The sequence below is a fragment of the Montipora capricornis genome, chromosome 9, assembly GCF_036669925.1.
Source record: "Montipora capricornis isolate CH-2021 chromosome 9, ASM3666992v2, whole genome shotgun sequence".
Taxonomy (NCBI): domain Eukaryota; kingdom Metazoa; phylum Cnidaria; class Anthozoa; order Scleractinia; family Acroporidae; genus Montipora; species Montipora capricornis.
In genome coordinates, this window is record NC_090891.1 from 41,327,926 (window position 1) to 41,350,425 (window position 22,500).

The 22,500-nt window shown below is 38.8% G+C and overlaps 2 protein-coding genes across 5 annotated transcripts in view; one reads left to right on the forward strand and one right to left on the reverse strand.

Annotated features, from left to right (window-relative positions):
• Positions 1-1,462, reverse strand: part of LOC138017601 (uncharacterized) — a 42,833-nt gene extending 41,371 nt beyond the window's left edge. Inside the window, exon 1 of the mRNA XM_068864643.1 lies at positions 339-1,462. The gene's annotated coding sequence lies outside the window, so the exon portion shown is untranslated. The remainder of the gene's footprint in view (positions 1-338) is intronic.
• An 11,334-nt stretch (positions 1,463-12,796) lies between these two features.
• The window catches only part of LOC138016763 (neuroepithelial cell-transforming gene 1 protein-like), a 39,346-nt gene continuing 29,642 nt past the window's right edge, over positions 12,797-22,500 (forward strand). The window contains exons 1-4 of one of the 4 annotated variants that reach the window (XM_068863947.1): positions 12,797-12,911; positions 13,000-13,066; positions 19,492-19,590; positions 21,075-21,125. In XM_068863947.1, the coding sequence (XP_068720048.1) occupies positions 12,904-12,911; positions 13,000-13,066; positions 19,492-19,590; positions 21,075-21,125 (225 nt within the window). In that variant the 5' untranslated portion in view covers positions 12,797-12,903. Of the gene's footprint in view, positions 13,067-13,100; positions 13,609-18,121; positions 18,322-19,491; positions 19,591-21,074; positions 21,126-22,500 lie in introns of those variants that run through there. The other 3 variants (XM_068863946.1, XM_068863948.1, XM_068863950.1) reach the window with 3 other exon arrangements.

Consider the following 22,500-nt stretch of genomic DNA (forward strand, 5'->3'; position numbering starts at 1 on the left):
GAAGACGCCAAAATACAATCGTTTGATTTCACTCAGTGAAGTGAATCAAAGCCAGAAAAACCTTAGAGAGCGGGAAATTCGCTACTTTTGGAGCTAGTAACGTTTCCGTTCGAAAGCTTTCGTTTAGCTTCATCTAAGGATGTAATCTGTTGTATCGTTTCCTGGGTCGACATTTTGTTTCTAAACTGGGTCGAAAACGAGTGAATACGTTGCACTCGTGTTGATAAACAATTCAGATTCACTAATTGAAAGCAAACTTCTTGGCCAGAGATCATGGGTAGTATTAAAGGAATGGTGATGAGAATTATTGCTTATATCCGTAAACTCAAGTTACTCACGTTGCCTTGGAAGCCAAATTATCCGAACCCAAAGACAGTTATCTTGGACAGGGTGAATAATTCCTTCAGTCCCTTCTGCAATGCCCGGGGACTCCGTCGTTGATGTCAGTCAAGTTTAACTCACTTGCAATTGCAATTAAATTCTTGTCAACTGTCTGAGTCTAGTCTTCAATGAATTGCTCCAAACTGTGTTCTTTACCCTGTGCTTTCTGCGATAAAATCAACTCAAACATCGGATCAGGTGACATGAGCGTTGAGCCTCCTCAAGCAGAACTTTACGCACGACGCTGTCAGATATTTGAGGGCAAGTGTTCCCCCGCCTGCAGGTTATGTGTAATAGGAATTACCCTAAGCTCAATTGATCGCGCATGACCTTTGCCTTAATTTTCTCATAAGCCAGAAGAAAATCTGCCCACTTTGGAAGAGTATTCTAATGATACCTAAGCTCAAAATCAAACTAGTTTGGTTTGATTTCCTCATGCAGTCAAGTAGCTATGCGAGATCGTCTAAAGCTAATATTCGATTAGTCGCCAGATGTAACGGCATGTGTTGATCAGCAAGATGTTTTGATCTAAAAGTACCACGTTTGTGTGACGTTTGTTTTTCTATGTTTGTTTGACTTGCTTTTCAATTTTCAAGCTTGGAAAGACTCCCTTTATACAATTGCTCTTTAAATGTCTTTCACAGTTGCAAAAAAATCGCTAATCTCGTCAGTTCCCGTCTTCAGTAGCCATGAAATGCGAAACTGAAAAATTACAAGCCGAGAACACTTACGTCAGAAGTGTCACATGAGAAGAGATTTTATCTGTAAGTTGAAAAAAACAAAAGCAAACGAGAATCCAGAGGTCGCGGGTTCAAGGCTTGGCTGGACTAAAACTCTGTGTCTTCAAATCATATAAAGCAAAGAACAAGGGCTTCCTGTACATTATCATGATCTTCAAATGTACTCAGACTTTCCGAGTCTCTCTGCATGTACCGGAAAGCATTGTATTTTTGGTCATTTGGGACAAGTCTTTATTTGGAGTTTTTTTGTTTTCTGTCTTATCTTTCTTTTGTTCTACGTAAGCTGTGCTCCGGTACCTGCAGAAGGAACCGACTTTCCAGTCTTTTCGGACGAGTGCAAGGAACGGTAAGTCTGCCTTTCAGAACAACTCGATGTTCAATGTTTATAAATGATGTGCTGCATGATTGCCACGATACCAGGAAGAGAGAAACGTGAGCCTAGAAATGCACTGTACGATCATACAGTCCTGTAGTTGTTAAATTAAAGATAGCGCTCTGGTTAGTTACCTAAATATTGGCTGTTATCAAGCTATTCACCGTATCACGGAAAGCGCCGAGCGAGAAATTCGTAATATGGATACGAGACTGAGGTGGTTGTAGCCAACTTGGCGCCACGCCTTTCGTTGGCTATTTACCGCGTCATATCCAAACTGCGTCCATGGAATAATAATTATTTAAATATATTTGAGAGAATCCTTCGATTTTAAACCATAGTGAAGGAAAGCAAAAAACTCCCTGACCAAGGTGATTCGATCACAATTGCTCTTCCAGACTGTTTATATAACTCTATCTCTTTTGCATATAGAACCTGACACCTTGGTCCACACTGCGAGACATACAGAGGTTTTTGACGTCAATAAAAGGTCTCTCATCTTTCTTCTGCTTGATAACAATGTAGATCATTCATCATTAATCAATTATTTGATTAATGTATTTTAACAAATGGGACTTATTTCGCGGACTTGCAAGGGCATATATGATGTGCGGCATATATGATGTGCCCAGGTTGATGAATCCAGTACTGTTCATTAGTTAGATCCCAGTTGGAGTATAGCTCAGTAGTTTGGTCGCCACACACTAGGGAGAACATTGATATGATTGAGCGCGTCCAAAGGAGACTGTACAAGGTTCGTTTTGAAATCAACCTCGTTTTGAAATCAATCTCGTTCCCAGGGGTCTTTTTTTTAGGCAGGGATTGCATTCAAATACATAGGTGTTTGGATAGGCATAGAATGTGTCACCACCTCTCTAAGGCAAGCGGAGCGCGACCCTTCTGTCGCGACAGCGGACATACGAGCCGCGGAGGACTTAAGATCAAAAGCGCCGATGTCCTGCTTCAGAGCTGGGCATGTCTGGTCCCAGTATGGCCATGTTCTATTTTGCACTCTGCCGCACACCAGAGAAGCATGGCGAACGGGAACTTTTAATATCATTCTGATGGATTCCATCCCTTTACATATTGCCCGCCCTTTTACTCGTCTTGGCCGTCCTGCAGTCAGACTCAGCAGTTATTTTATCCATCGCAGAATGAATCGCAGCAGTTCAGCAATCAAGTATTTTATCCATCGCAGAACGACTTGCAATAGTTCAGCGTTGAGTTTGAACCAAGTACTGGGACTACTTCGAAGGCACCGGCTAAAAAAAACACTCGCGAGTGATGGGACCCCGACGACTTGAAAGTGCTTGTGCAGCTCCGTTTGATATGTCAGCGACATGTCTACCGTGCGCGACCGACGTGGGTCATACCTAATTGGGTTAATCCTTGTTTCCGGTGTTGGCCACGTCCTGCTATGGCCTCGATATGGAAGACCTTAGACAGCAATGACCAGAACCAGGTTGCTGACCAGCGGTTTTCGTTAAAACAATGGTTTGCTGGGGTGCTCAGTCTCGCTGGCTCAGAAAACCTGGTTGTGGTCATTGTACTGTTATTTAAGGTTTTTCCTTCGATGTATGATCAAATATTTTAAACACGACCCCTGCACCCTGCCTTACTCGTCCACATAGGAGAGCACCCTGGGAACGAGGTTGGTTTTGAATCTGGTGCGAGTGACTACCGTACAAAACTCGATTGATGAACCGGAATTGCACACTTTAATAATAATAATAATAATAATAATAATAATAATAATAATAAGGTCTTTATTCATCAAAAGATAAAGGTACATATCTTTTGTTAATACAAGCACGTATAAATAAGAATCCAACTAATATATTACAAAGCTAATTCATATTTAAAAATTAAGCGATTAATAAGATTTTTTTTATAATGCATGGTATTAATCTTAGGTTTATAACAAGTTTCTTTCGTAAGTTGGTAGCTAGAAGGTTTGACACGAGGTATTATAGGTAAAAGTGGATGTCCTGTAGAGTTCATAATTTTCCTAAACATTTTGCGATCTTGTCTCACCAAGTAATCGTATTCTTGGATTTCTCATGACGTCATGGCCGCCATGTTGGTGTCCCCCAACAATGAAATGGGGTCCATGTTGGTTTCCCGCGCCAATCCTCCGGGAATTGAAAGCTATTATTATGCTAGCGTCTTCTTTTGCTTTCATTGAAATTTATGGCTCTTGATCACGTGAGTGAAACTGGATGTTTATTTCCTTTTAAAACAGCGGTCCAAGAAACATGGTACAGGTGTAAGATCAGAGTAGGATACAGCTTAGACAGATAATGCATAAGTAACTTTTGGGAAAACTATATAATATTAAAGAGGTCAATTTCTAATTGATTGTACCCCTCTTTGCGCAGCGTTCAAAGGATATGTAGGGATTTGTTAGCTACTGATATCCAAATTAAAATAACCATTTAAAGCCTAATAGGAGAAAGTAACATCAGCAACTGAAACGAAGAACAAACTTATTAAAATAAGTTTGTTCTTCAGCTGTGCAGAAAATTTGCTGTCAATTTGAAAGGAGACCCCTAAGATCTCCACTGCATCATAGCAAGGTATCCTCTCAATAGGTGAATAAACATCGCGGTTACCTCTCTTTCTGATCCCACTCTAGAGAAAAGACGTTTCATTGCTGATGTTACCTTCTCCTATTAGGCTTTAACTGGTTATCTTAATTTGGATATCAGTAGTTGCTTCATTTTCTATTCTGTGGAAGATCACTATCTCCGAGAGAACTTAGCCAGGCGAGAATTGTTGGCAAGGGACGCAAAGAGTGGATAAGCCGCGAGGGGAATGGGGCGGGGCGCTGTGCTTGAACAACTACTTTAGTTTTTAAGAAATAGAGGACGTTGTCCGTGTTTCCATAGCCTCATCAAAACACGAGGGGGAGGTGGGAGAATTCGAGACGGTTATGCCGGGTAAACGCGAGACGCAGTCGAGGGTTTGCATAACTGTGGAGAATTCTCCCAACTCCCCCGAGTGTACATTGTAGCACTAATCTGCATCATTAGAGATTGGTTGCAATGGTAATAAATAAGTGTTTGTAGAAAGCGAAGTGAATCATATCGAAAATTATGTATTATGTCAACGCAGTAGACGAGAATTTTCGGTGTTCGAGCTAGGGGTAGCATTGATATTCGTTTTGATTCTGCTCTTGATAGATCTTATAGCGAAAAATCTAGTCGAGGTTTAATATTTCTACCTCAATGCAAGCAACTTGGCAAGTGGGATTTTTTTTTATTTATCTAATTATTATTAAGAATTTTCAATGGTTTAAAAAATGTGCTGATTTCTTTTGTTTCATTTTTCATTTGGAAAACAGGGTTGCCACTCATCAGTAACAAAAAATTTTCTGACTTTTCCCTGACCTGTAAAGAATTTTCACTTTGCTTAAGCTTCTTTTGAAGACCGTCAATTTTTTTTCTTTTCGTTTTTGATTTCTTTCCGCTTTTCACAGGATTTTGTGTGCAAAATCTTGTGAACTGTCTACGAAAAATAAAATTCCCTGACTTTTGAATGACTTTGACAATATTTTAAGATTTTCCCTGATTTTTCCCTAACCTTGATTTTTTTTTTTTGTTTTTCCTGATTTTTTCCTGACTGTGGCAACCCTGTAAAAGGAACTTTTAGTACCAACCGTTTTCCGTTTAATTTAAAAAACGAGTTTTTGATTTCCAGAGTTTGTCCGCGTAAACGAGTCTTTGACTTCCAACATTTTTCCAACGTGGCTTGATCTTTTAAAAAGTGATTTGATTTCCAAAATTTGGAACAGTTTAATTTCTATAAACGACTGTTTGACGTTCAAAATGAATCCGTTTGATTTCCCAACTGGCACTTGCTTCCGTTCAATTTCTAAAACGAGTCAAATTTCCTAACCCAGCTGAGGTCCAAAGCGTGTTAATCAAACGTTGACAGGACCACTCGACTCAGTTGTCAAAGGTCTGGTTTTTTGCCATCATCATTTTACTTTCACAAGTGCCTCTTTCATAGGCGCTTCCTGCAAGAATTCGCTGAGTAGCTGGATGCTGTGTGATGCACAGGGAACAGAGAAGTCCTATTTGACTGTTTTCCAGTTAAATTTACCGTACAATTGCAGCGCAAATAGATCTTGTTGATTTTAATCACCGTACGTGATGAAACTACATACAAACTATCGTGTTCCTCTGCGGATGAAATCCATCCGCGAAATGAAAATAACTGTGGGCTTGTCACTAGAGGTCACTAACTTTTTCTGCTCTCGGCACTTCGTGCCTCGTACGGAAAGCTTGGCTTTCCGGAGTTCGTCGCCCGAGGGCGACGAACCATTGTATCATCCGTAACACGATCGTTTGTGTGTCGTTTGATCACGTACGGTCATTCATACATACATACATACATAACTTTATTTCGATTCGGATTTTTTAGCGTAGCAAAGAAATATGCTAGTATCTCCGAATGTACTCTGAAATAACAATACAAATTACACAGTAACTACGATATTAAATTGCAATAACTTGGATAATAATGTTACGATATATAGATAATGAAACTTAGCAAAAGTATGTACAATCAACAAGATCGATTCGCGCTGAATTGTACGGTTAACTGGAAAAACGGTCAAATAGGACTCCTCTGCTCCCTGTGTTTGATATATGGCGTACCATCGGGGCCAAAAATGTGGGTTGTACCACTGAATATATGCTGTAATGTCTTGCAAATGGGTTGAAAAATACACAAATACGGTTCATGGTGAGCAAGACATGTGCTTCTTGCAGCATCAAACATATCGGTTGAAATTATCGATTTCTTCGATCTTCGGAAAATCTTCGGAAATCAAAAAACTCATTTAAATAATCGTACGAAAAATGCTGGAGATTGTATATTAATCGGACAAAGAATTGATAATCAAATAGTTTTTTAGCCATGAAAATGTGACGCAAACAAACTTTAAAACCATTACTGAAAAGTCCTAATAAAAAGAATAAAAATCACACATCATATACATGTAGGAAATAAGTGTGCATAAAAGTAGAAGCGTACCAAAAAAAAATAAGAACATTTTTTGATGATACTCCTTGAAAAAGACCAAAATATTTGTTTTGACTATTACATAATCACCACAACTCACAGAACTCGATCAGGTCGATATCACGGGGACTTTCACTTTGTATCAGTTTGTATGGTCACGCTTCTTTAAGAATCAAGCAAAGGCTTGTCATTTCAATAACTCGTGCGAGTGATTATTTGTTATACTTATTTAACGATCCTTGGCCGTTCAGAACGCTCGTATCCCTTTATTAAACCCAAGTACCAATATTTTTAATTTTTCAAAAAAAAAATTGTTTAATCTGAAATATAAACTTTGGTTTTGCCCGTACAGATTTTCAGCTTAAATTTCGAACCCAGAGTAAATGTGACACTGTTCCACGAGAAAGGCTTCCTGTCGACGTGGGAGGAAAATATGTTGACAGTAGTAGTAGTTTTCACTACATCTGCCCCTGCCTAAGATGGTATAAAAGGCAGTTGAAGTTATATGCTGAACATGTCGCCCCTTTTTCCGATTTGCGTCTGACAAGTCGTCGCCCCTGTTTCTGATTTGTAATCAATTTCTGAGCCAGGCAACTCGATTTGCATTGATTTGCATCACATCTGCTTCAATGGCTTCCTGTGGACGTGGCAGGAAAATATGTCAACACTAACTCTGTCCTCCTTTCTCGACTCTTGAAAGGTAAACGGAGAAAAAATACCAAAACAGAGGCCACATATTTAAACAGCAGCAAAAGAAAATATCGGCCCGAAAATATAGTTCAATTCCAGAAGGATGAGTTTGGAACTCCAAAATGGCCGTCGCAGGCGTTTCTTTCGTGGCCTATGTGACGTCATACGCATCTACATATAAATTACATTGACGTCAACGAGCAGAACTTCATAACTCACCAAGAAAAAGATAAACCACATGACGCAAGACATCCTTTAATATGCGGAAACTGAACTCATTGAATGACAGTTCTGCTCTATGTTTGCTGTTTCTCGGCGATTTTCAGACTTTTCTACTTTTTGTTTTCATATATTTTATCGTTTTTCCTCATTTATGATTTTAAGACTACCTTTTGAGCAAAAGTTGTTATGAGGGGTAGAGTATCTCTTTAAATCTGAGATTAAAAGTTCAGCAACAATGTTAGGATTTCATCGCTTTGAAAAAAAACTTTGGAAGTTGTTGTCTTTTCTGAGAAGCCGTTCATTGCTCACCAACGAGTAATTTTGTCAGTATAATGCAAGATACGTGAAATCTATACATTGGAACTGCGGTTATGAAGCGATTTCCTAAGCAAAACTTATTATTGCCATGTGATGATGTTTTGCGTAAGAAAATCTGGAGTGATGATACTTGGAAAATCGTTTCACATCTGCAGGTTTTAGATTGAATTTGCAATTGACCAGGGCCCGGTTGTTCGAAAGCCGATTAACGCTAATCCCAGATTAAAAATTGACCAAGGAGTTTATTTCTCTACTCCCAAATGCTGTTCAACGCTGATATTCAGCACAACTTTACAATAGAAGAAGTCAATCTTGAAAAACAAAAATAAGCAAAACAAACTTTCACCAAAAAGTTGAAAAAATGAAACAAACGTTTACGCTAATCCTGGATTAAGTTAATCGGCTTTCGAACAACTGGGCCCAGCTGGGCTCAGATGGCTTATTCGGTTGCGTGCAGTTCTCCTATAAGCTTGATTTGCTTATTTTTCTTTTCCGCTTCCTTGCCTGTTTTAATTTGAACTTATTCATTAGGTCAGTAATGTGGACGGGTGCCAGAAAACAGGATGGTTGACTGGGTCGTCGTCCTCAACTCACCCAGCCTGCGTAGCTAGCGGAATATTTTATTTTTACTCCTGAATAACTAAATGTTAACATTTGGGCCGCGAGTGGGCTGCGACTGGCATGGTGACGAGTATGGTTTTCACTCGCGTCCAAAACACAACGAAACACTGCCTCTTCACGTTCATCATTGTTTTATAAGCAATGACTCAGTGCGGTTAAAGCCTAGTTTTCATATGTCGGGAAAATCCCAGACAATCGGGGATTTCGCAGTTTCTCGACCGTCCCAGATTTTGCGGACTAGTGAAAACCTTCAACCGTAGACATCCTCGATAATCTGGGATGGTCGGGGGACGAATCGGGAAAATAGGAAGCGTTTCTATTTTCCCGACGCGTCCCAGATTTTTGCGATCGTCGGCGATGATTCCCGACATATGAAAACTCAAATTTGTACTGTCGCAGACGTCGGCGATGGTTTTAGCTCGTTACCAATCCTCTAAATTGCAAATTGCAAGGTTTGGCCAACTGTTGGTTTGGCGCACTTTCCATTTATCTGGGACAAGCGCCTGGCGATTTTCAGATATGTCGGCAAAATCTGGGACGGTCGGGAAACTGCGAAATCCCCGATCGTCTGGGATTTTCCCGACATAAGAAAACTAGGCTTAAATTAAGTGTCGGAGTCGTTGTGAAACCCTCATGAAGAAAGATCGCGCCTTTCGAAATGTTGGCTCAGCATAATATTTTCCTTCACCATTTAATCAGCCCTTACTTCTTTTTCGTTGTCGATAATTCTTAAATCGCTGATTAGGTCCTTCTCCAAGATCCAGTGCTTCTGTTTTGCTACATACAGTTATTTTTTTCTTCCCAACTAGGAAGATTTCCATTATCTTTCGCTTGGTAGCGCTTTTCACGTGCTTTTTTTTTCAATGTAAAAACGGTTTCAAAATCGACACTAACAAATGAATTGTTGCCTGAAGACGGAGCCATCCACTTAGTTCGAAAACTTATTAATGATCGGTTTCCGTTTCCATCTTTTATCGGACAGAAGACAGGAAATCCGTTCTCTTGGGTCACGTGACCTGACGCACAGTCCGACTTCCGACTTCCAATTCTTGACCTGAACCTGGGGACTTAACGATGTATGCTGACGACCATCAGCTGCACCCAGCAGGCCAGACGGTTAAGGAAGTACATGATACTTAAAATAAAGAAGGTGAAATCATATCTGAGTGGTACGAGTCATATTTACTGAAAGGTAATTTTGAAAAGTACCAAATAATGAGCATGTCAAATGTAAAAATAAAGTGTGGTTCTGACCTTAGACTATTGGGGCTAACAATAGACCAAAACCTGGATTTCAGTAAACATGTCAGTGAAATATGCAAATGAGCAGGAAGGAAAGTGGGTGTTCTAACAAGACTACGTAATATACTTTCTTCCAGAGCCAAACTTATTATATACAAGTCTGCCATACTGCCTCAGCTGACGTATTGTCATATCGTTTGGAATTTTTTTCGCTCTTCGGACAATAGGAAACTGGAGCAAATCCAAGAAAGAACCTCTAGAGCAATTTATAATAAGAAATCTGGAACCTTTGACGAGTTACTTCAGTCGGCAAAGTTACCCACCTTAAAGAACAGGCGACTACAAGACACTGCTATTCTTATGTATAAAGTAAAGAATGAACTTTGTCCTTCATACATTAAAGAAATATTCCAAAACAATGACATCAATCGCTATAGCCTTAGAAATTCAGATTTTGTAATACCAAAATTCAATACCGTGACGTACGGAAAGCATAGTTTACGATATCTAGGTCCACTTCTCTGGTCAAAATTAGACAAGAAAGTCAGGAATTCGGAAATTTTAAATAAAGTTATTGATTGATTGAAAACTTCTGACTCAAGTGTCATCCTGATCATCCTTGGAGTTTAGAGTGGCATGGTATAGATAGTATCCCAGAGCGTTTTTCCTCCCAACCATGATATATCACACTGAGAGAACAGCGGACCTCAACTCCACGAATGGTGTGTGTGTTCTTTTACGTCCCATACTGGGCTATGAACATTGAAGAGCTGCCGGTGAGATGGGGTCCCTGGCTTATCGTCCTTATCCGAGAAGGCTACACAGCCTAACCACTCGTTTGCAGATGTCATTACGTAATTAGTACTTTCTCCTCAGTTGTTTAAAGATCCTGATTGTTGGTCCTCCCATGCCCTCCAGCGCAATAGTCCGATCGAATCTTTTGTTTCCCTTTCTAAAAACCAACATTTGACTTGATTTGCGTTAATTGTTACATTCAGTTTACTGTGTCCCCAATTAGCAGTCCACCGCTAGAACGACTAGATACTTAAAGAAAGTTCTTTTCCTTTTCCACTCAGAAGGGCTAGTGGTCCCAGGCAAAAACAGCAAGCAGGATTTTCAACATGTAAGGGATTTCTCGGAGCATGTTTGAGGCAAAAAAAAAAAGAGTTCTCTTAAGTTTGACGAAGGATGAGAAAGGGGAAAAAAGAGCAAGGATGATGGAATATACTGAAAAAAGCCAATATTTCGAAAGGCACTGCCTTGCTTCATCAGGGTTTTACATTCCATAGACCTAATATTGGGGATGTAGGCTCCTGGAATGGCTATGAGCGCCTGACATTGCGTATCAAACAAATTGCCTTAAATTTAATTTAGTATGGTATCTCATCCTGATAAAGATGGTAAAATAAGTTTTGAAACGTTTTGCTAATTACACTGTGATGATAGGGTATACGAGCAGTCCCTGGATGTAGTCGATGGATACCTGGAGAGAGGATAAGATAGGAACGAAAAAAAATGGCCGCGCCAAATCTGGGCCCGGTTGTTCGAAAGCCGATTAACTTAATCTAGTATCAGCGTAAACTTTCTTTTCATGTTTTCAACTTTTTGGTAAAAGTTCCTTTTGCCAAAGAGAAATCCCCCTCGAATCCAGATTTCCCGCGGTTATTTTTTCTCGTGCCCGTCAACACGAAAGAAGGACTGCTCGTGTTAAATATGCTTGGAAACCTTTTGCTAATTACACACCACACTGCAAATAAATGTCTGGCGTTTGTAGTTTTTATCAAAGAGGCACTCCAGCCCTTTTCTTAATGAGAATGTAACCCGCTTGCTTTGTTCATTAACAAACGATATACCCGCCCCTGATGTTGTGCTTGTGCGAGTTTGTATTCACGTAGCTGTACATTTGCCATCTCTGCTTGTTGTCACACCTGTCACACCGTACTTCAGGGAGCTTTCCATTATGCCTCACCATCAGGTCGGAGACCAGTGGAACTAACCAAGGAAAAAATGGAACGACATTTTTCATCAAAAGTTTAAATTTCCAACCGGACCGAGGTATTCCATTTACGTTTCGACCGAAGTTTCGGTTACATCACAGTGAAGTGGGACTGGAAACGAGAATTTTGGTTATAATTCCTTTTGTAAAAGGAACGGCACGTCTCGGTCGGACCGGACCAACCGGTCAAACAGGACCACCTCTACCCTGGGTGCCAGAGACTTTTCTAAGCTGTGTCGGCCTTTGGCCGACACCGAAAATTCCCCCCGCACGCGAGAAAAACCTCTGGTGCCCAGGGTAGACCACCTCCAGAGGTGGTCCCAAATATTCCGGACGGACCCTCTTGGTCGGACCGAACCGAAACGGCTCAAACTAGTTTCAACACTTGAAAGCTGTGTTCTTATTAGAAGGATTGGCACTACAACACATCAACAGGAATATGGTATGGTACTATATCAAACACCAAAATGACTGCATCATTGATATTTCACATGGCACCATAACATTGCTGTTACGTGATAAAGTGTTGTAGTTTCAATCCTTCTAATGACAAGCTCTCTTGAAAGCTGGTTGAAAGATCTTGAAACTGGTGTGAGCCACCTTAAAGGGGTAGTATCATGATAATTATCCCTTTATTTCGACGATAAATTTACTAAATCAATTTCAATTCACCGTTTCATTCTTAAATTGCTTCTGGATCACCGCAGTGAGATAAAAATCGATTAACTCTTTCACTCCTGTGGGGTTCCCCATTGACGACTAAAATCGTCTGGCGTTAGACAGAGTAAAATCTATAAGTCTCATTGGCCCTTACAGGAGTGAAAGGGTTATTAAATTTCAAAAGAAAAATGAGTTCATCTAAGATGCAAGAGGAGATTTTGAAAACGTCAGCCCGGCGGTTTCAATTTGCCATTCATTTTAATCTTTGGTACGCGTAACTAAAAACACTTAAGAATGGTTTCTAAGAGCTAAATTAGCCGTTAATTTTCGTTTGCCATCGGTAAACAGGTTTCCTTTGCTTTACGGATTTTTAGTAACAATCTATTGCACTACCCCTTGGAGAGCATTCTCAACAGTACCCCTTTATTTGGGTAGACTGGGCTCTACAAATGTCTGTCTGTGATTGGTCAATTTTTTCATTCCAGCTTCTGATTGGCTAAGAACGGTCTTAATTGCCTCTGCCTTGGATTCGAAAACAACGCGCGAGGTTCCTCATTTGCACTGAAGGAAATCGAAAAGCTCCATGAAAGCTTTCTTTTGATATTCAAATTACTTTCCAGCGTCTCTTGGCAATGTCGAGGTAATTACTCGATGCTATAGATGAATGACGTCTTGCGTTGACTCTAGTTGTTTATCTTTGTGACGGCTTTGTTTTGTATGGAATTCAGATCTGGACAACCTTCAACTGCGAAACAAAGGGGAAATGAGCTCAGTGAAGGCAAGACATGTTTGAAGGTATTGGAATCTTTGCGGAAATTGTCCCTACAGTGATTTGACAAAGCTTGAAAATTTTTGGGTTCAAACGGGGTTTTCGCCTTCGGAAGAGTGAAGGAATTTTATCGATTCAACTCTCGCTTTGAATTGTGTGGGCGCTCTGTGTTTTTACAAGAGCACGGATTTGTCAAATCACTTCACTTCCTCTTGGTCGGATCACCGTACCTTGCAAGAAGTGCAGACACACATTTAAAACGATTAAGCAGTCGTGACTGTAATGAATTTCATCGATCCGTGATAGATCGTGACACTTCAATTATCCCAAGAAATAATTTGTCGGCGGATATTGGCTCTTGGGTAACTCAAGAAAATGTCAGTGTATTAAATTCATTGCCCTTGAAGTAGGAATCGGTAATGGCTTTGGTTTGATCTGGAAAAATCGTATTATCGTATCAGAGAACTCTTGGCACAAGTTGAAAGCATTAAGGAAGATCTCTTTCACTCAAGTATTTGAGAATTGAAGAGAATATCGATATGTGGTCACATACCCGCTATCACTCAAGGTACGCGTTTTGATAAAGTTCTCGTATGAAATTTTGTTCTTAAGATTCAGCAATTAAATTTAGACTTTCTTTGACAACTAACGATGTCAAACTTATAGTTAATTTTGTATTACGTGAGATCGGTATTTGCTCCAAAGAGAAAATGTACACGAAGTATTTTGTAAGGTGGAGAAATAGGTGTGGATATGATACATAACACGCATTTTTCAATCCTTTGTGTCAAAAGCCACTGGGCATCGTCTCATTTTGAAATTCTTGTTAAAAATGTATGGCAAGAGACCCCAAGAAAGACGAGAAAACCGTTTTTAGAAAATACAAACGTTGCGTACATACAAACTCTTGAAAACCCGAATTAGTTTATCGATGATCTTCAAGAATGCGCAAATACGAAACTTTGTATTTTCGAGAGGTGATCTTTATTCGTGAGGCATTACATGCATTCTTTTCGAGGTTTCTTCCTCAAACGAAAAGTCAACGGTACTTAGGCACCATAAAAATATTTATAGTTGTTGATCATGGAAACTAAGGTATTGTTTACGAAGAAGAAGGCAAGAGGCGGAAGTTAGTACGTTACTTAGCGTAGTTTAATGTTATCTTTAATTTAATTAAGTCTCACTGAGTGCTGAGCAGTGAGGAATAAATACAATCTGCCCGTTTGACTGTAATAACATTAAACCTCAAACTTTCGGTGATAATTTTAGATAAGACTTCCTAACATTTTATTAACCCTCAAATTCATGACTTCGCCAACTTTACAAAGGCCTTGTGCCTTACTTACTATTTCAGAATATTCTGATCAAGTATCAGTACTTTGTTTTGTTTCCAAGTTGTTACTAAGTAATTTTTTTGCCCGCAGCTTTGATTGAAAAGTTGGTGGTTTTAAAAATTAGTGCTCCTGAAATGAAATTCTGTTTTTGCTGATAAAATAAGAATAATATTGACCAAAATTGCTCTAAGTTATATTTGGTAATTGTCAGTAAATGATAAAATATCATGAACATTATAAAATATATAAAAAAAACCAGTCTGGTTATTTCATGAAGAGGAGTCAACCTGGGTTTTCTAATCAACCTTGAAAAGAACTGGAGATAAATTTTTTGGAGTAAGTACTGTAAATTCTTGTAAATATGTAAGGACAAGTTCTGTTGGCTTAATTCCTACCATACAGTGATTTTATAACCATCTTCCATTTGTTGCTAGTATAGGTAAGTGCATGGGGCAGAGTAAAATTAAGGATTAATTAATATCACATGTATTTTCAGAAGTTGCGGAAATTGCCCCTAGTTGCACAGCGGCGAGGGCAATTTCTGCAACTTCTGAAAATGCGAATGATGTTAATCCTTAATTTACTTTTTTATAATATAAAGGACAATTTTTTCCTATGTTAAGGGGGATGGCACTTAACTACCGAAAGACAATGAAGTCAAGTGAAACTGTGATCATCGCAGTTATGAATGCCATTTTAACAATTGCGTAGAGAAGCCTGAAAAATCCTGGACTTCAATGGGGTTTGAACCTGTGACCCGCGCGACGCTCTAACAAAGTGAGCTATGAAGCCACTGATGTTGGGAGCTGGTCATTTTTTATGGGTTCATATGTTCCCATGATGAATGAATCAATGAATGAAGTGATATGTGAAATAAATCTTATATCGAACTGCAGATATGAAATCAAGTGAAGCTGTGATCCTTGCAGTTACATGTATGAATACAATTTTAGCAAAGTAAAGTAAAGTAAAGTAGACCTTATTTAACGTCGATAACTTGTAACAGTAATTCAACTGACAAACCTGAGGTCGACGGTGCGCTCATTTTACTCCCCCCTCTCCATCAGTGCTCCGTTTTACGGGTATTTAAAGCTACTTAGCTACACGGAAAGGAAAGGAGTCGAAACAAGGATGCAAGATCCGGGAATCGAACTCAGGACCTCTTGCACCAAGGCCGCGCACTAACCGACTGTGCCATCCCTGCTCCTAAATGAGTAGCCTGAAAAATTCAGCAAGGGCATCATGAGGTCACAGACCTCAGGGAAGCAGAGTTGGCGCAGTGGTGAGAGCACTCACCTCCCACCAATGTGGCCCAGGTTCGATTGCCAGACCTGACACCATAAGAGGGTTGAGTTTGTGTTGGTTTTCTTCTCTGCTTGGAGGGTTTTTCTCCGGGTTCTCCTGTTTTCCTCCCGCAGGAAAAACCAACGTAAAGCTTATTCCAGCTGGCCGTAAGCTGTGCTCCAAGGTCATTCATGGACTGTATAGTGACACTGCCAGAGGTGCCATGGTATGCTTTAGGTTCGACCCTGTTGAGCTGCGTTGTTGATGTACTTTGCGACGACGACTAGCGAGACATGTATACATGCAGACCATTCAAACCCTGAATTTTTCAGGCTTGTCTTTGCAATTGCTAAAATTGCATTCATAACTGAGAGGGTCACAGCTTCACTTGATCTCATATTATCATTTCGTTCATTGATTCATTCATCATGGGAACATATGAACCATACGACCGTATGTACCTCCACCCCTCAATGAATGCCAATGTGACCAGTATCACATGATCATATGGTGGGCTCAACTTTAGAGCTCGTCAAGGTCAGCTATTTTTTTTTTTTCAAGTTGACCGCTGACCATGTACTGAGTTTTGATTGGATCGCAGGCTCAAGACAAGACAGGTTAACTTATTGTAAGAATAAAGAACCCAGGAGCTCCACTTTTAGGCTTGGCTTAATCTATATATTGTATATGATGAGCACAGTTGAAGGGACACTACGTGGTGTTATTCTGTTGGTATTCTATAAAAGACTGATGTTGAAGTTAGAGAGAAAGACAGGGGACACTTTGTAACACTTAATAAAATCAGCATGCATCTAATAAATATTAGATTAATAATTAGATTAATCAAATAATTAGATTATCTGAAATCCTGTCATAAAGTTAGGCATGAAAATTCGCAGACCAGAAGTTTGGATGTCATGCAAATCTTATATGTCTGGTAGTAAACATGGTTTAGTGCAAATTGGTTCTTCCATGGGGAAGGGGTGCTGGAGGTGAAACAGCTAGGTTGCTTTGCTGTGGCAATGTTCCTCTAAAAAGGAAAAATGCATTAGTTAATGACTTTTTTTCAGTTTTTTTCGAGTGTTGCCCTTGTTACAAACCCTTGTTGCCATCTCTGATATTATTGTGAACTAACAGTCCTTACTTCTGTTACTTTAATTAACTTAATGATCATTTCCTACAGTATGCTGACAGGGCTGTTCTCTAAGAAATGTTTTAGGGAGCCCATAGCTCTGAAATTTTGAAATCTAGGGTGCCGAGCAGCTAATTTTTCCTGGGCCTGCTGTCTTGAATAATAATAATGATGTGTAATGGTTTCCCAATTGTTTCAAAACAATAGCTCTTGTGTGAAAACAAGAAGGGCAACTGTAATACATCACAATTTGTTATTCAAGATGGCAGTGCCTGGGAAATTTCAAGTGAAAATAAGTGATTCTCAAATTAATTTTTTTTTTATACAAACACTTTTTGGCAGAAAGTTGTCCAACAAATTTGATTACAAACATTATTTTTCTTGGGGTTAAAATTATTCATTAGTCAGAGTGGAGGTTCCCTTCAAGTTAGGTTAAGTTAGTCCCTTAAATTGTCGGCTTTTTGCCTTGCAAGACCTCTCCAGCGGTTCTTCTGACAACTTTTAACATACAAAAATGTGTAGACTGACCCACTAGTATTTGTTAACCCCTGTTTGATCCTCTGCTCTCAGATAAATTTCGGAGACGTGGCAAATTGCCTGAATTTAATAAATACAAGGTTAACTGGATGGCTTTAAGCCTTGATGAAGAGTAAATGGGATTAATGTGTTAAGCTTACCTTGACTGTTCCCAGTTGCAGACATATTTGCTCACTGAAAACAGAAGGCCGATTTTGTAGTCCCAATAGTATAAAAAGGCGATTGTTTTAAGCTTCTTAAACATGGAGACCTTTCCTCTGTTTTTCTCCTCCACTTTTTGACTATAAGAACATTCGTCTTTCTCTTATGGTGAAAAATGCTTTTCCAGCTTCTTATTTTTTTAAAGATATCCTAATATTATTGTACATTAAGTTAATTAATTTTGATTTTGTCGTACGTGTACAATGTAGGTCTCAACACGGGACTATTTTGATTTAAAGAAGTAATTTTTCAGTGGCAAAGTATTTAACCTTACAAATTTGAATAATTAGACCAGTTTCAAAAAGTATGTTGTGTGCCCAAATGAAAGCATTTCTACCCACACTGACAGGAAAACAAATTGTTTGCTGTAAACATTTGCTTTGTAAATGCAACAGGGAAGTGAATTTGTTTGATTTTGTCTGAGAAACCATTAGTTGTAAATCTTTTATTGTTTTAGGCTGTAACCTATTAGTGACAAATTTAACTAAAATTTCCTGTCATTGACAAGGTGAAGTATGAGTTAAATTATGTTGCCATTGTCTAGTAGTCATCGTTGCTGCTCTGTATTATTTCTCATAACATAGGAACACTCGATAATTTGATTTCTTGTGAAAAAAAGAGATAATCAAATTGGTAACCAAGACGCTAATTTAGTATTTATAGTTTGGAAGAAAATAGAAGGCAAGTCAGCTCAACTGGTGTGGCATTACTCTGCAGCAAAAGGCACTGAAGTTGTTATAACTTTTGTGTTAGGAAGTTTCTTTTGCATAAATGGCTCCACATTCAAGCACAGGTACAATTAACACCCCAAAGGCTTGCTATCTGTAACCCGTATTTGCAATGCAGTGTAGATTTGTTTTTTAAGTTTCTGCAACAATATTTTTTTGTCGTATAGAGTAATGGGGATGCTATTACAGGTAACATAACTTCTTTTAACACATAGTTACACATACAGTGTACAGCAAGAGGAAACATTTTATTTTCATCTTCCTTATGTCTGTGTTGATAGTACATTGTTAAGTTGGTGTAAACTTCGTTACATCTCAATTTATTGTGCTCCTTTATTATTCCTAAACCATTTACTGACATTAGTTCCATTTAATAGTGAGAAATCAACTTGACAGTAAATCACTTTTCTAATTCGGGAACGCTGCCTCAATTTATCAAGAACCTTACATACAACGTGTCATGATTCAGCAACGTGAAATATTGCGTGTACCGTAATTCTTGTGTGACATCTTGCAGTATTGCATTTGAGTCTTTTGCTTCATTCTTTGAATTATAATTGACTTTATGGTTGACATAGATGAAACACCTTCTTGTAAAAACCATAAGTTTTTTGTGGTTAATAATAATGTCTGATGTTTCTTAGTTTCATAAAATTAACTGCACACTTTTGTGAAATTCTGCTGTTACTATTGGAAAAAACTAGTCTTTATTGTGGTCTTGTCACATGTAGTGAAAATTCAGTGGCTGAAGTGATGTACGCTTTTGCATTTTAATAATAAAAAAATTGCTGTCTTTGAGCTCTGTTTCCTACTGCAAAATCATTGCAAAGGAGTTACAGTATGTAAATTATGTGTTTTTATCTAATTGATGTCAAGTTTTCTCTTAATTTATTTAAAAGAGTTGATAATGGATAATCACTTAAAACCCTAAAGAAAAATAACCTTTCCTTATACCAACTTCAAACAACAAAATTAAGATTACAATGCTAGGCTCATTCTTTGGAATATAATTAATTAGGACTGGTTTGCGTGTTTTCTTAGAGCTTCGAGATGCTATTCCTCTTAAAATGAGAAAATAAGAAAAAGAAATCGAAGGTCAATGGGCATTGCATTGCTGCTTCCACGTCTCTATGTTGATCTAGTATCTTAATTTGAAACTGCACTGTGTTTTTTGTTTGTCCTTCTGAACAAATATTTAAATTTAATAAATAAGTGAATCTCTTTCTTTTCATCAGGAACAGATGTCAAACACTTTAAATTCAAGGACAAATGAAAAATTGGATTCAAGTCTTAGAAGAAGGTCAAGTCTTCGGTTGGCTCTAAAATCTCTCAAAGTATGAATTATTCATTGGTCCCATCCATTGAGATGGCTGTTATCTGATTGAATCATCATCATAATCACAATGATGGTGGAGATAAAATTAAGTTGTTACACACTGTACTGTATCTTGGGGCCCGTTCAGACTTGGTGCCTGTTGCTCAGGTGTGCTAGTCTGAACAAATGTTTCTTATGGTGGCCAGGCACCCAGTGTCAGAGAAAGTATTTCTAGATACTGATTTGGACACAGGCACTTGATCTAAACATGTTTTAACCTGAAGCCACCTAAAAGGGGAAAGTTCGGTGTAAACATCTTTTGGGCATACTGTGTATGAAAAAAATCCATTAGGGTTAGGGTGCCCTGGACACAGACACTAAGTCATCCTTGTCGACCTTGAGGGGCAGATCGTTGGGCCAGGAGAAGTCAAAACAGGTGAGTTAACATTAGACCAAAAGAGAGAGAGAGCCCCTGGCGAACAGGCGATCATCAGAGGTTGGTGGCCAATGCCTTCGTAGAAGAAGTCGGGAAAGTATCATGAATAAAGCTGCCCTCTGATTGGGCACAAAAATATTCTTGTGCCCAATCACAGACAAAGATTTCAAAGAATTTTGAAACTGGTCAGTTAAGGTTGAGTCACATGCCAGGGACTCTCTTTTTGTTTTGTAAACTGACATGTTTGACATGAGGATGACATTAGGAACAAGCTGTATCTAACTATGAGGGGTTTCATTAGAAGGTGTCACCGGCGGTATAGGCTGTATACCACCATCTATGTTGTCAGAAATTTGCCTCTCACCACCAGCTACTCTGCCTTGATTTTGACTCAAACTTTTGTAAAAGAAGAGTGACCACCGCTTGCTTTGTTTAGCCCAGGCATCTATTTCAAAAGGTATTGAAACCCCCTGAACTTAGAAAGGGGTTTATTTTAAGAGGCCGGTGAGGTTATACCTAAGGGTATCGAAGAGTAGGCCCGCAATGTTTTTCAAATGTCCTGGATTGTTTGATGTCTATCGACAATAAGCCTTACTGGGACTGAAAAGGGGCTTCTGTTGGAGCCACATGGAAGTCTTACCTTTCCCATGATAGCAACTACTACCTCATCAATGATGACCTAGATGTTGTTTTGACCAGGAATTAGCCCTTCAACCTCAACTCTGTAAACTGGCATGTTGGCTTACCGAGCTGACCAGGCAGAGATCATTAGAGATAAGGTACATGCATATCTTATCCTATTACCTTACTTGCGAACCCATCACCAAATTTATGGATTTCTCTCTTTTAGACACTTTGCAATGTACCGGTAACAAAACAGGAAACAAACCAAGTATTCCTTAGATGGTGGTTTTGAAAAAAATGTTGTAGTGCTCATTAAGGCAGAGATTTTGGTTGTTTTATAAAAAGCATTCATTTTATAAAACTTGCTATGGTAGGGATCTTAAGCACTTCATCGTTTAAAATAAAAATAATTATATTCTCAAATGTCAAATGTTGCTTTTTAGATAAGCAGCAACCATTTCAATTCTAAAACCCTCGATGTGAAGGATATTAAGGTAAGCATGTGTGGCCCAGAGAATTAATGAAATACAATTTATAATTTAGAAAAAAGATAGCTTCTGCCGAATTGAAAAAAAATGTAAGATGAACAACATGATATTGTTATAACTTTTCTTTGCTTCGATTCTGTTTGCGTCTTCCACTGTTCTCATGGCTCTTCAGGTATAAAGCAACATTTATTTAATAACTATACCTTGCTTTCATAACTTGTGAACTTTAGGAACTTGTTGTTACTCGCCCTCAAGAGAAATAATTGACCAGGCCAGGAGCACCTTTTGGGCCTGTGATGTTACATAGCAATAATAATAATAATAATAATAATAATAATAATAATAATAATAATAATAATAATAATATTTAATAATAATGATAATAATAAATGTGGCGAAAGGTAATTTAGGCAAAGTTTTAAACCCACGCCAGTGCAGCCAACAGCCTTTTCTTTAAGGTTACATCATCTATGGGGTGGTTGCAGGGGCTTAACCCTTTCACCCCCATGGGGTTCCCCATTGACGAGTAAAATCGTCTGGCGTTACACAGAGTAAAATCTTAAATGGCACTCTTGGGAGTGAAAGGGTTAATTAATGCTTTTCTCATGGCTAATCTTTGCAGATCTTTTATTTGGCTTCCTACATTTCGCAAATCTCTGCGGATTCCAGCTCTCATCCCTTTCTGCCCTTTCTCCCTTTGGGGCATTGGAATAATAATAATAATAATAATAATAATAATAATAATAATAATAATAATAAAATGTGGCTAAAGGTACATGTAATTTAGGCAAAGTTTTAAACCCACGCCAGTGCAGCCAACAGCCTTGTCTTCAAGCTTACATGATTCATCTATGGGGTGGTTGCAGGAGCTTAATGCTTGCCTCATGGCTAATCTTTGCACATCATTTATTTGGCTGCCTACCTTTAGCAAATCTTTGCGGATTCCAACTCTTATGCCTTTCCGCCCTTTCTCCCTTTGGGGCATTGGTATTTAAGTCAGGTGACTATGATCCACTGAATTGACCTTTTCAGTGTGATGGTGCCAGTTGGTAGCTGCATGTAGGATGGGGGGTGTTCCTGCTTGTGGGGTTGCCATGGATACCTCCCTACTAGCCTAGGCCTGAATTTGCTCAGTTTTTCTGCCAACCTTTAAAAGGGGTCCCTTTACATGCACTGCTTTTGTTCGAATTTATTCAAGCACGAGTGATTGATTACCCAAGATGTTGATCAACAAATAGCAACACAGAGACTGAAGCCCTAAAAGATATTTCTAGCGCTAGAAAAAAGGACTGGGGATTAAAAAAAGAACAACAGATAACATTTTATGACATTACAGACACATCGCCGTAAGGGAATTTTTATTGAAAAAATCATCACAGAG